This window comes from Humulus lupulus, chromosome 1 (genome assembly GCF_963169125.1).
Source record: "Humulus lupulus chromosome 1, drHumLupu1.1, whole genome shotgun sequence".
NCBI classification, from domain to species: Eukaryota; Viridiplantae; Streptophyta; class Magnoliopsida; order Rosales; family Cannabaceae; genus Humulus; species Humulus lupulus.
The window spans coordinates 60,451,206-60,465,779 of NC_084793.1; the positions used below are offsets into that span (position 1 = coordinate 60,451,206).

Here is a 14,574-nt window from a genome sequence, read left to right on the forward strand (position 1 = left end):
TTTTGGGAACATAAAGTACATTCACTAATGTAACTTTCTTGCCGGAGGTGAAAAAGACTTCAATGGTACCTTTGCCAAGTACCTTGGATTTTCCCTCATTGCCCATTTGAATCTCATGGTTGCCCTTTGACTCTTCAAAGGTCTTGAACAATGATTTGTCATAGGTGACATGGACGGTGGCACATGTATCATACCACCATCCTTTCACCTTGCCTTGGACCGTATTCACCTCACTAAGGGTAGCAACTATGTTTTCCTCTTGAGTTGCATTCACCTTAGGTCCTTGTTGATCTTTTCTATGCCTACTCTCTCTAGCATAGTGACCCTTTTTCCCACACACAAAGCAAGGACCTTTCTCACCCTTAAACTTGTTTAGGTTGGTTTTTGGACCCAAAGGTTTATCGTTGCCCTTTTTCCCTTTGTTTTTGGGATGTTTTGGTTGTGACACCGCATTTGCTTTGGAAGTCTCTCCATTAGACCCCTCCATAAGTTTATCTCTACATATCGATTCCTCTTCGATTCAAATATGTTTTTGGATTTTCTCCAAAGAATAATCCTCATTTTTATGAAGGATTCTTTTCCTATAGCTCTTCCAAGTTGGTGGTAATTTAGCCACTATAGCACCAACTTGAAAGGCCTCGGGAAGCTCAATCTTTAAAACTTTCAGTTTGTTAACAATTATTTGCAATTCATGAATTTGAGGAAGAATAGGTTTATCATCAAAAAATTAAAATCGAAGTATTGAGATATCAAAAACTTTTTGGTACCTTCCTCTTCCGCCTTGAACTTTTTCTCAAGTGCATCCCATATCTCCTTGGCCGATTTGGTCTCGGTGTAGAGGTCATAGAGCCTATCGGATAGGGCGTTGAGGATATGACCCCTACAAAGGAGATTGTCCTCCTCCCTCTTCCTTCTTTTCTCCACCTCCTCGGGAGTGTCCTTGTCGGATGGTGTTGGGAGAGGTTCTAGAGTGGATTCTAGAATGTAGGCGATTTTGAGAGTGGTCAAGAGGAATTTCACCTTGTCTTGCCACCTAGTGAAATTGGACCCATCAAACCTATCCAACCTCACTAGGTCTTGATTCATGATTTTGATGGTCTCACCTTCCATTGAAACAAACAAGGGTAAGCTTTTGAATGTTAGGAAAAAATAGATTTGCCTCAATGGAAATAGTAAGATAATACAACTCTATGCAATAATATTACAAATAAATATAGATTGATTAAAAAGAGTGTTACAACTCTATAACTGAAAATACAAATAAAAGGAGAAGGATATGTAAGATGATAGAAATAGAAAGTACAACTCTATTACAAAAAGATACAAGTAAACTAGAAGTGTTTGAACAAGGAAATAAAAGGATTACAACTCTTAAACAAAAGTACAAGTAAATAGAGCAAGAAGAAAAGAAGAAAAAGCAATAGAAGAAAATAAGAACAAGAACAAAAAACAATAAACTCTCACTCACACAACCAAAGTGAAGAGTGTTGGGGATTACCAACTTGAACAAGGTTTGAAACCTTTGTCCAAAAGCTTATTTCCCCCTAACTCAAGCACTAAGGGATCTCTCACTGATTTTTGGAAATGCTTTTTGGAATAATCAAGCCTCAAGGTGTTTCTAGCCAAGTGCTCTAATGGATAGAAATGTTGTGTCTTTCAAGTGAGCTATAAGTTCCTATTTATAGAGTTTAGAGACACCATTTGAATTTCAAATTCCACCAACCCCATGGTTGTTACCAATATTTAATTGGATTAATATGGAATTAAAAATGAGATTTGGGAGTTATTTGGGTTTTTGGAACCGTTCAACACTTTTGGAAAAACTTAAAAAAATGGCCTTAAATGCACCTGTGGCCGCGACCATTGCTTTCTGTCCCCCAGGCCGCGGCCACAGCCCAGTTTCAGCACTTGAAAATGTGTTTTTTTTTCAAACGGTTCCAAACCCTCCCAAATGATTCTGTAATCCCCAAAACACATTATTGGGGTTAAAATCATATCTCTAACAACCATTTCTCAAATGGCTTTATGAAATTCATCTCAATATTGTGTGACACCAAATTTACACAATAAAGGGTAATATTTGGAAGTTACAAATTTGTAACACCAAATATGTTACATTATTTGGATATGTCTCATATATCTAAATATTGTAACTCTCTATTATATGTTACAATATGTGACACTCTTTGTCACATTTATATAATCTAAAACATTATAATATAATATTACATTATATTATAAAATAATATAACAACAGGCCCCTCCTCAAGGCACTAGGTTGCAAGTTCAGCAGGCTATGGCGCCAGTGCCAGCTCAGCCTATTATGGAGAATAGGTGGGAACCTTTGTATGAGAGGTTCAGGATGCAGCATCCTCCCACCTTTGAGGGTGGACCAGACCCACTGCAGGCAGAGCAGTGGATGAATATGATTTCCTCCATCTTGGATTTCATGAGGGTGGAAGGGAACGAGAGGGTAGCTTGTGCCAGCTAAATGTTCAGAGAGGATGCCCGCATTTGGTGGGATGTAGTGACTCAGAGAAGAAATGTTGCAGTTATGACCTGGGAAGAGTTCAGAAACATATTTAATGAGAAGTATTACAGTGTTGTAGTCCGAGCTGCGAAGGTTGACGAGTTTATCAACCTAACTTAGAACCGGTTGACAGTTACCGAGTATGCTTTGAGATTTGACCAGTTGGCGAAGTTTGCACCGGATTTGGTGCCGTCTGATGTGACAAGAAGGGATCAGTTTGTACGAGGGTTGAATGTCATGATCGCCTGTGATGTTAAGATAACTTTGGATCCGGGGACTACTACATATGCTCAGGTAGTGGACAAGGCCCTTACAACTGAGGGGGTCGAGGATCAGATTTGGAGAGAGGGTGCTGCTAGGTGCGATGCCAGGAGGACAGTGCCTCCTTTTACCGGATCTAGTTGGGGTAGTGGCCCCAGTGAACAAAAGAGAAAGGCCCCAAATACTTTTGTTCCTCCTAGCTCGGATAGGAGGGCACGGGGTGCTTTTAGTGGCCGTCAAGGTGGGGGTGACAACTAGAGGAGTTTCCCAATGTGTTCTCGGTGTAGACAATGACATCAGGGAGAGTGCAGGATTAGGGCCTACTTTATTTGTGGGAGTATCAATCATTTGAAGAAGAACTGCCCACAAGCCAGGAAAGAGGAGCTGAAGCAGGGTGACAGTCTTGTTCCTGCCAGAGTATTCACCTTGACTCAAACTGAGGCTCAGGTTAGCCCCTCGGTTGTGACAGGTCAGATTTCTAGTGCTGTTTCTTCTTATACAGCATTGATTGATTCGGGAGCTACTCATTCATTTGTGTCTGCTAGAGTGATAGACTAGCTGTGTAGACCTAGTGATTTGTATGCTAAGGGTTTTTAGACTTTGTTTCCAACTGGGGAACTGGTAGTCTCTAGGAGATGGATTAGAGCATTGCCAGTAGAGATAGATGGTAGAGAGTTGTCTGTTGATCTGATTGCGTTGGTGATGGATGACTTCGATATGATTCTAGGGATGGATTGGTTATCAAAGTATGGGGCGATAATTGACTGCAAGCGCAGGATGGTGACTTTTGAACCAGAAGGGGAGGTACCCTTTGTATTTGTGGGGATAGTTAGTGGACCGCGAGTACCTACGATTTCAGCACTAAAGGCTAGAGACCTGATGCAGGAAGGTTGCATAGGATTCCTAGTGAACATTGTGGATACCTCTAGGGTTGTGTCGGTTGGACCGAGTGAGACCATATTGGTATGTGAGTTTCTAGATTTATTTCCAGCAGATTTGCCAGGATTGCCGCCACAACAGGAGATCGAGTTTGTTATAGAGTTGGCGCCAGGGGCGGAGCCAGTATCTAGGACACCTTATAGAATGGCTCTAGCAGAGTTGAAGGAATTGAAGATTCAGTTGCAGGAGTTACTGGCTTTGGGGTTCATCAGACCGAGTTTCTCGCCATGGGGTGCTCCAGTATTGTTCGTTAAGAAGAAGGATGGATCTCTTAGGATGTGTATTGACTATAGGGAGCTGAACAAGTTGACCATTAAGAACAAGTACCCACTACCTAGGATCGATGATTTATTTGACCAGCTACAGGAGAAGATGGTGTTCTCTAAGATTGATCCTCGGTCAGGTTACCATCAGTTAAGGATTAAAGAGGAGGACATACCAAAGACCGCTTTCCTCACGAGATATGGACACTATGAATTCCTGGCTATGTCCTCTGGATTAACCAACGCCCCAGCTGCCTTTATGGATATGATGAATAGGGTCTTCAAGGACTATCTGGACAAATTTGTGATTGTGTTCATTGATAACATACTAGTATACTCTCAGTCAGAGACAAAGCATGAGCAGCATTTACGCCTGGTATTACAGCTGTTGAGAGAGCATAGGTTATATGCCAAGTTTAGCAAGTGTGAGTTTTGGCTACCGCAAGTCACGTTTCTGGGCCATATTGTCAGTAAGGAGGGGATTCTGGTTGACCCGAGTAAGATTGAGGCAGTGAGGGATTGGCCTAGACCGAGCAGCGTCCCGGAGGTTAGGATCTTCCTAGGATTGGCAGGGTATTATCGGAGGTTTGTTGAGGGGTTCTCTAGGATAGCCACACCGTTGACTGAATTGACGAGAAAGAAGACCAAGTATGTGTGGACAGACAGGTGTGAGAATAGTTTCAAGGAATTGAAGCGGCGACTGATCACCGCTCCAGTATTGAGTCTGCCGACATACAATGAGAAGTTTGTGGTTTATTATGACGCTTCCAAACAGGGTTTAGGGTGTGTGCTGATGCAAGCCAGAAAGGTTATAGCCTATGCATCAAGACAGCTAAAGGAGTACAATATTTCTATCAGATTTGGGTATTGAAACTTCTAGGATTGTATCAGATTTGAGTATTAATATTTCTAGATTTGTATTTGATTTGGGTATTTTGTAATAGTATTTTCTGAGGTGTTCTTGAAGAGTTTTTGGTTAATGATTTGTGTGTTCTTAAACTTTGGAGTTGTTTTCTTAAATTCAATGAAAGGATTATTGATGAAAAATGGTTTGATTCATATCTCTGTGATTTTTTTTAGGCTACATGGATTCAAATTTGTAGTATATTACTAGGCTTTGGTGATCTTGAAAACATGATAACATTGTGTTGATTGTGATATTAAGATATTAATTAGTTTTTAATTTTTCAATTAAATTTAGTTTTTACGTTAAAAAATTTTCAATTAGTTAAATTTTCAGTTTTTATTCTTTTGATTTATTTATTTTGATTTTGTTGATTTTTTTTATTATTTTAAGTCATTTATATTTTTAAAAATATTTTTTGTAATGATTTTTAGTATATTAAATAAACTAAATTTAATTTCACCAATTAGATGTTGCCATGTGTCCGCCAACTAGGTTCTCAGTTAGAGCTAACGCCCAGGGACCTACTACTGCAACAAAACATTAACGGTAGACATTATTGTCGCCAAATTTTTTACATAAGCATTTAAGTGCTACAAAATGAACTACATAGGCATTATTGCCGCAAATAACCCTATTTTATTTACTGGTTATTTCTATATTGTATTATTTCTTGTGCTGAATTTTATTTAGTTATTAATTGTTGACCAAAATTAATCATCAACATATACTTAGTCCAATAATGGATTTTCTATAATTTATTTATTTTAATTATTATTGCGGACATATAGAGGAATCAACTAAAGTCAAAATAAAAGTAATCAAATAATAATACTAAATTAATTATAGGACAAATAGCACTTTTCTCCCTAAACTTTAACTCTGGTAGAGTTTTGCCTCTAGATTATTTTTGTAGCAAAAATGCTCATTGAATTATGGAAAAAACATTACAAACATGCCCCTGTTATTACATTTTGTTCATTATTTTAAACAGTTTGATATGTAGTCACATGTCACATACATAGTTATAGTACAATAGTCTATTTAATTAACTAAAATTAGTTGTAATCGAGTTTATTGGCACTAAATATACAAAAATTAATTCTAAAAATGCAAATATATATTTTTAAAATTTGTCATTATATCACTATGTATATATGTATTTGTTTGTTAGGATGGTCGGATCCTGTTACATTAGCGCAACATCAGTGCTACATGAGGAAACTGTTTTAAAAAATGAACGAAATGCAATATAAATGGCACATTTACAATATTTCCTATAGTTCAGAGGGAATTTTTGCCATAAAATAAAAGTTAAAATTCTATATGGGCCATAGTTCAAGAGAAATTTTTTGTTTTTACCCTTAATTATATTATTAAATCATAAGTAATATATATATATATAAATATAAATATATATAGGGTAGGAGTAGAGATGTAAATACGGGCTGGGCTTTTGAGTACGACACGAAACCGGCACGAGCACGACACGGCACGAAAAAATATGGGCTTGGGCCAGGCACGGCACGACACGGGCTTAGCACAGCACGGCACGACAAGCCCGAAGGCACGACACGAAAGCACGAACAAACTATCCCGAAAGCACGACACGATAAAAAACCCGATATTTTGACATTAATTATCATAATAAATTTTTATTTGTCAATAATTAATAAATTAAAATAATAATATATGTCTTATTTTTCTCAATGTTTATATTTTTATAATTATATTAATTTATTTTAAGATTTGTTAGTTAAATTTTTAGCATTTATTATTAGGTATTAAAATTCTAATAATTATCTTTGATATAATTTTGTGTAAAATATTATTAAAAAGTATATAAAAATATCTAAAATTATAATTTAAACAAAGAAATGTATTTGGTTTGGTGGTAAGTTCATTGATGGTTAAAGAGGAGGTGGAGGGTTCAATTCTCCATCCTCATATTTTTTAGCAAAAAAAAAGTGGGCCGGCCCGAATAAGGAAAGTGGGTCGGCCTGACTTGGTCCCGACACGGCACGAGCACGGCACGACATGGGCCGTGCTGGGCCTACTCTTTCAAAAATGGGCTGGCCCGGCCCGACACGAATTTATTGGAGGCACGAAAATGTGGGGCGGGCCGGCCCACATTTACAGCTCTAGATAGGAGTATAATGGTGCATGTTATTTATGCATTCCCATGGTAAATTGTACATTTTATAGTTACAACGAACCTTTTACAAATTTTTCAATTTTTTTTTAATAATTTTAGATGCCAAAATAGGGTTATAAATTTTCGGCATCACTTTTTTATTTACCATATTCCTACTAATTATTATAATTTATTAGTTAACAATTAATGACTAATTATATTATTTTTTTGCGATAAAAAATAAAAAAAGAATAATTTTTTTTTTGTATATAACCAATAAATATTAAGTGAATTGTTGATTTTTTTTTATTTAATTTGTTTCTTGTATATTGGAGCATAATTAAAAATAATATTAAACTAAATATATCATTGACTCATTTTTTATGTCAAATTTAGCATAAAATTTACATATTGCATTGAAAATAGTCTATGTTACTTATTTTAATTAAAATGTAACATAAGTGAGCTTATAAATAAGATGTTTTTACTTCATATATTTTTAATTTTACGAAAGATTTTGTGTGCCAAAAGGTTATTAAACAGTAAAAAGAGATTATGTACTTAAGGAACTCATTTGACTGAAGTTTATCCGATTCTTGGCATTTGAGTATAATCAATAAAAGAGACATATAGACACGAGGTGGTCTATTTTTTGGATTGAACCACATAAAAATTTATACACAAAAGAATATAGTATTGTGCAAAATAAAAGGAGGGTATTATTCGTACAAATACCAAGACATATATATGGCTTAGTGAAGTGTTAAGGATGGTAATAGCTAGGCATATGCATTTAGCTGATGATTTCTGAAGCAAAGCAACAGTAAAATTAAGAGGGGTGTGGGTGCACAGCGATCGATATGAGAGAAATGGCAGCAAGTTAATAATCTCCTGGACGTAATGGTAATGGATGGTGCCTATGGCGCTAATTACGCCATAGCAACCGTACTCTCTCTCTCCCATCTGATCCAATCCCACAAACCTCGATTCCCAGTACTATTCAGAAACACATAAAAACTATTATTACAAAAAGTTTCTTGAAAATCACACCTTAATCTTGATGTGTGCCATCCAACGGCTCAATCAACTTCGATCTTTTGCCAAACAACCACCTACACTACTACTTACATACCATCCTCCTCCTCTGCCTCTTTATTATCAGCTAAGCTAAGACTGTACGTACGTACGTAGCTACGGTTACTCTAACTCTAGGCATGTTATGTAACTTGAACAGTAAATAACAATTATTACACCAATGTTAATAATCAACCACAATTTTATTATTACATGCCAAAATTACATCATCACACGTCTCTCTCTTTCTCCTTATAATATAATATAACATTGTTGGGTTAGGGTTCTGATCAACTTATGATAAATTAATGAGCAAGCTTTATATAACTTCTCTCGTGATAATTGATTTTCTAAAGTCTCTCCGAACAATATAACTGCTCCAAAACTAATGGATGTTGATAGTTTATTATAAATGTTGTCTTTCTGGAGGAAAACGATGTCGTTAAGTGCTAATTTCGTAGGGTTTAGTACAACGGATTTGGGACCGCATGCATTTGGTACTATTATATATATTTATTATTTACTACAAGCATTAATTGACACATGTAACATTACGCAAGAAAAAAATCATTGCGCCGCCCTGCTTTTTAGTAAATAACACTATATACATCGCTATCCTTTTCAACTTCGTTTCATTGTATCTGCAAATATAATATATTATTATTAATTAATCTTCAATCTTCAATCTTCAATCTTCAACTAATTCAAACTCTAATAAATTTTTTTCTTCCTTTCTCAAAAGTGACATACATACTGTGGCTTCGTCATCTTGTTCATTCACTCCACCTGCTCTTTACCAAGATTTCATGCTCATATTGGACCATATATACTGCGTAGAATCTGCAAATCCCAAAAGCCAGAGAGAATGAAAGAATATACCGTTATATAAATATACATATATATAGCTAGCTATAGCAATGTTATTCTATGGAAAATATCTCATTACTATAATAAAATTCGTTAAATAATTATTTCTTAAAAAAGAAAAATTATGCTGTATGAGCTCATATTTTTAAATCATAATAGTGAATCCTGTTCCTTTATCAGCTCTGACTGTAAACAGCTATGTTTTTTTTTTTAATTTTTTTTTGTTTTTATAGTCTTGACTTGAGTGGTTATGAGTTATAATAATTAAGTTAGATAGATCTTTCAGTTAGCAACTGCGAGTTAATTATGATCAGATAGGAGTACGTAGAAATAAACTGATTATTTTTATACACATGCCACAGTTCTCTAGAAGACTATCACCGTTTATAAATATTCCACAGCTCATAATTAATATGGATATTTACATTTATAAGTTATTCTATATATAGAAGATTGCATATGATATAACAATAAAAAAGGTTATGAAAAAGAAAAAGTAGTAAAACAAAAACAAAAAGCCAAACCAATTAAATGCGAACTTCATTTCCAAGGTATGGCAGCAGATTGATTTTTTTAATTAATTTTCTATGCAATTTGGAGTGAATCATTATAATTACTATCTTATTTTTTTGTTTACTACAAATTTGTTAACTCCGTACTGGTTTTCGGAAAAGAAATCAATAAAAAAGTTAGATATAATATACTTTGAAAAAGTTCCCTATACTTTTTACTTTACTGAAAGTTCTATGTACTGATTGGTTACTTGTTAAGAAAAAAAACTATTCAGTAACAATTTTGGCGCCTAATTTTTAATCATAACGTAACCATAATAATAATAATATATTTTTAATCACAATTGTTCTGACTGAAGAAAAAAAAAAGATTTTTCAAATCGAGAAAATGAATATGAAATGACCAAACGATGGTTTCTATAAAGCATTGAGAAAAAGGAAGCCAAGAATTTAAGTAAGGTCAAATCTTTCAAATGTTGCTTTGGCAGTAAACGCCTGACAGTAATTAAAATGTCTTTGTTTTTTTCTTTAGCTGCAAAAATACATTAAAAGAAAGGTTCTGGAGTGCTATTATTAATAACTACTAGACAGACTGATATGATGATTTTTATTAAGATTTACTTCTAAATGTAAATCATATACAATAATATTAGTAAAAATTCAAATCCTTAATGGTAAAAATGTCTAATTATTTATAATATATAGGAAAAATTATTAAATAGTTAAATAAATAGTATTTTTTTTATACATAGTAAAATACTATTTATCAAGTTATAAATATTTTATTATATTTTTATAAAATTTTGTATATATATAAGTGTGATATTATTATATTTAATTATTTTATTTTTTAAAATAAATAAAATATTTTAAAAAAATATAATATTTAAATGATGTAGAGAAAAAATAAAGAAGCTGATATATATAGTATAATATAAAAAATTTGAGGTAAATTATAAAAAAAAAATATTTTAGTGGTGTATGTTGTAATAAACTCTCTATGACATTTAGTTAAAACTCACAAAAACATCTTCCATTAGCTTCTTTATACATATATATTTATAATAGCATTCACAAACACAAACTTCAATTAATCTATATTTACATTTACATATTATTTATATAATATTTTAATATTATTAGTTTTCTTTATAAACTTTTACTCTCCTAATTAGTATATATATTTATTATTTTTTATTTTTTAATTATTTTATTTTACTTTAATTAATAAAATATGTTTAAAAATATAATATTTAAATAATATAAAGAAATATATAAATAAGCTAATATATGATATAATGTAAAACTTAAAAATAAAATTAAAAAATATGTATTTTGAATATATATTTAAAAAAAAGGAAGTAAAACATCATTGTGAGTGCTCTAAATTGTTAATATGTCTTAATGTTTTATTGGATAGGATAAATTAAGACATGATTTCTTAACAGCAAATTTAAATTCTAATATTAATATATTTATGATGAAACTAGTTATGAGGTTTAAAATTTATTATTATCGTTTTTGGTCATTGTACATATTATAAAAACTGGAAGTAGAACTAGTGACCATCAGGTACATTATGAACACGATTAATATATAATATTTAATATTTAATTTACAAAGGGATTACTTGTTAAAGGGTTATTGTCCCAGTAGTTATTGCCCCATTAACGGACAAGTCTAAAGATGTAAATATGAACCAAGGGTGAGGCATTCATGATTCGTGATCGATTAATTTTATTTTATTTTTGGGTCTGAATGTATTTTTTAAAAAGTAAAAAAGAAAAGAAAATGAGAGAGTCATATGTCTATGTTTAAGTCGGGGTTAACAATAATTATACTCATGCAGAGCACTAAAAGGAGGTGTTAGTGCTTTTATTAACTGGGGGTAGGGGTAAGAAATAAGAATTCTATTATTGTAGAATTAGTGCTTTTATTAACTGGGGCTAGAGTTGTTAATCTTAGTTTGGTGCAGAGAACTCTGCACGTGTTTTAGCCACCCAGTCATGATTGCTTGCATTAAAAAGGATCCAGACATAAAGTGGGAGAGAGAGAGAGAGAGAGAGAGAGATTTGTGACCATGGAGGGAGGCTAATAAGCTGCTGTGCGAGGCTGGGATTTTTTTTGTAGATAAATTTTCTTAAATTACGAGCCCAACCATGAAAGCACAAAACATTCTGGCATGAAATGATGACACGTATGCATGAGGGCCTATGGAATTATACATGGTCGCTCGCTCGTCCACTCTGTCTCTCTTGCTTGGCCTTTTTGTCTTATTTCATCTCTTTTCATTCACAGCATAACCGCAGTACTCTCTCTCTCTCCCCCCCTCGCTCAACAGATATGATATTTTATTTAAATAACTATTGAGAGTCTTCCGTTTGAGTCGTATATTCTTTAGGCGTCTGTCTATATATTGGGGCTGTCCTTTCCTACTTAGTACTCCCACAAGTATAATTCACTCCCTTGTAGTCTGAAAAATTGTGGGTTATAACAAAATTTAGACATGGAGGGCAAGCTCTTAAAATCAAGGTTTAAGTCTGTCTGTGTGTTTTGTGGGAGTAGTGCTGGGAAGAGAGATTGTTACAGAGATGCAGCCATTGAACTGGCCCAAGAGCTGGTGTTTTTTTTTTTATCTTTCTATACTGATTTTTCAACTCTTTGGATACGCTACGAGTGAATTAATTGCGGCTTGAATGTTTTTGTCTGGTCTTAAGTTTCTTGTTATGTTCCAGGTATCAAGAAGGTTGGACCTTGTCTATGGTGGAGGCAGTATTGGGCTAATGGGTTTGGTTTCTCAGGCTGTTCATCGTGGTGGAGGGAATGTTCTCGGGTACAACCACAGAGTTGCTTTAACTTTCTCGGGTTTCGCATCAAATATGTTTATATATTGTTATTGCGTTTGTCTATAAAAAGTATTCGACTTGTGTCCCCATTTCATTTCATTATTTGTTCTCTCTTTCTCACAGGATCATTCCCAGGACTCTGATGTGTAAAGAGGTGAGCTGGGTTTTCATTTTTAATCTTTTTTACTTTGTGGGTTTTCATTCTTTTTGGAGTTTAGTTTAAAAAGTTGATCAGTGTTTTGGCTTATATGGTTATCGGTGAAATGCGTATGTATTTGGAGCCTCAGATAACAGGCGAGACAGTTGGTGAAGTTAGGCCAGTTGCCGGCATGCATCAAAGGAAGGCAGAAATGGCCCGCCATTCTGATTGTTTTATTGCCTTGCCAGGTCCCATCTCTCTCTCTCTCCCTCTCCCTCTTCCTCTCCCTCTCATACATCCCATTTTCCCCTTTTAAATCTAATGGAGTTGTATCTAACCTTTTTCAGGTGGGTATGGAACACTAGAGGAGTTGCTTGAAGTGATCACCTGGGCTCAACTTGGTATCCATGACAAGCCAGTAAGCTCAGCAAAATATTATATATAAGAAAGAAAAAAAAAAGGATAGTGATGTCTTTTTTCTTTTCTTTTCATTTTCATTAATTGTTAAGTGTTATCCTTGAAATGTTCAGGTGGGTCTGCTCAATGTGGATGGCTACTACAACTCTCTCCTCACGTTCATTGATAAGGCAGTCGATGATGGTTTCATTAAGCCTTCACAACGCCACATCATAGTCTCTGCCCCCAATGCCAAAGAGCTTGTTCAAAAACTCGAGGTGGGTCACCTTTAGTTTTTCCTTAAAGGCAATCATACAAGGAAATGACAGTCTAGGGCCTTGGAGGAATTGAAGTCTTTTTTTTTTTTTTTGCTCATCTCATTTGAAGATGTCTCATTTTATCTTTTGGGGGTTTGTATTTGATGGCACCACTGCTGTTGTTATCAGGAGTACGTGCCCGTGCATGATGGAGTCATAGCCAAGGCAAGGTGGGATGTTGAACAACAACAGCAGATAGGTTTCAAGCCCGCTTCATTGCAGACTGAGATCGCACTATGAAAGATCAAACCTATAACAAAAACAAAAGAAGTTGGGGAAAAAGGTGGTTTAGGCTGTTTGCTTTTCGTCTAATATTTGGGTCATATAGATCAACCAAATACCATAATGGTATGTGGTTAAAGCACAATCGTTGACACATGGCTGATCTTTAAATATGTTAATAATATATATATATCTACTATAAATGATGGGCCTACTGCTCTTAAAGTTGAATCTTTTCATCTTTTCTTTTTGAGGGCTTTCAATTATTACTATGTACAAAGATTATATAGTGAAAAAGAAAACAAGAAGCAAGGATCCAAAAAAAAATTCAGTGAAAAAGCAGCTTTATTCTCTCCATTTAATTGCTCTAGGGTATGCATGCTCGACTGTTAGTGTTATAATCTCTCTCTCTCTCTCTCTCTCTCTCTCTCTTCTCTTTTCTGCCAGTTTTTAAGGTACTGTGATGATTTATGAGTTACATCACTTTTAGGGTCATTGGAATGGTAGGGGAATGAGTTAAAGGATACCCCACATGGGGTGAATGGCCCTATTTTTCCAATTTGGTGTCTGGTTGTGTGTGTCCCCTTGATGAGTGAGTGTAGTGACCACTATTACCATACACAGCTCAGCTGCAGGAACTGATAATTTCTTTAGCATTCAACAGTAGCCGGATGCTGCTTCTTGTGTTCCTGATAAATCCACTGTACTGTAGAGTTAGACAGTAAAAGTTGGAAAAGAGTGGCCAGAAGGCATGATGATGGGACTGAAAAACCAAAATTACATTAAATAAAAATAAAAAATTAAGCCAATCCGCAACCTAACTAAAAATGTACATACTTCGCTTTTTCTGGATTGGTCATCAAACGAAGAGTCAGATTCGTGTGTTTTATATCAATTTGTAGCGCTTGCAACTATGAATTTTTTTTGGGTCTATTCCTATTTTGTTCACGAGTTTTGTGGTTAATTTTTGACCAAAGTATCATTATTGTTTGCTTCTCTGAATAGTACTTTTGTTATAAATCAAGAGTTTAAATTTTTATTGTCATGGTAAATTAGGTATCAAAGATCTTACGTTTGAATTATAAATTACAAATAAATAAATACGTCTTCGAGTTTCTAATCTGTACTGTTTTGATAGACCGAAATATAAAAGTTCACTTGGTTCAATTT

General features: G+C 34.4%; 1 protein-coding gene across 2 annotated transcripts; it reads left to right on the plus strand.

The window, feature by feature from the left end:
• The first annotated feature begins 11,603 nt into the window (after positions 1-11,603).
• LOC133793069 (cytokinin riboside 5'-monophosphate phosphoribohydrolase LOG5-like) lies at positions 11,604-13,635 on the plus strand. 2 transcript variants are annotated; one of them, XM_062230768.1, is made up of 7 exons: positions 11,604-11,792; positions 12,220-12,317; positions 12,454-12,484; positions 12,618-12,717; positions 12,817-12,887; positions 13,000-13,143; positions 13,312-13,635. In XM_062230768.1, the coding sequence occupies exons 1-7, from the start codon at positions 11,688-11,690 to the stop codon at positions 13,420-13,422; spliced, it is 660 nt and encodes a 219-aa protein (XP_062086752.1). In that variant the 5' UTR covers positions 11,604-11,687; the 3' UTR covers positions 13,423-13,635. The 2 variants fall into 2 exon arrangements, with proteins under 2 accessions (XP_062086752.1, XP_062086751.1); XM_062230767.1 differs by lacking the exon at positions 11,604-11,792 and adding an exon at positions 11,799-12,104.
• The last annotated feature ends 939 nt before the right edge of the window (positions 13,636-14,574 follow it).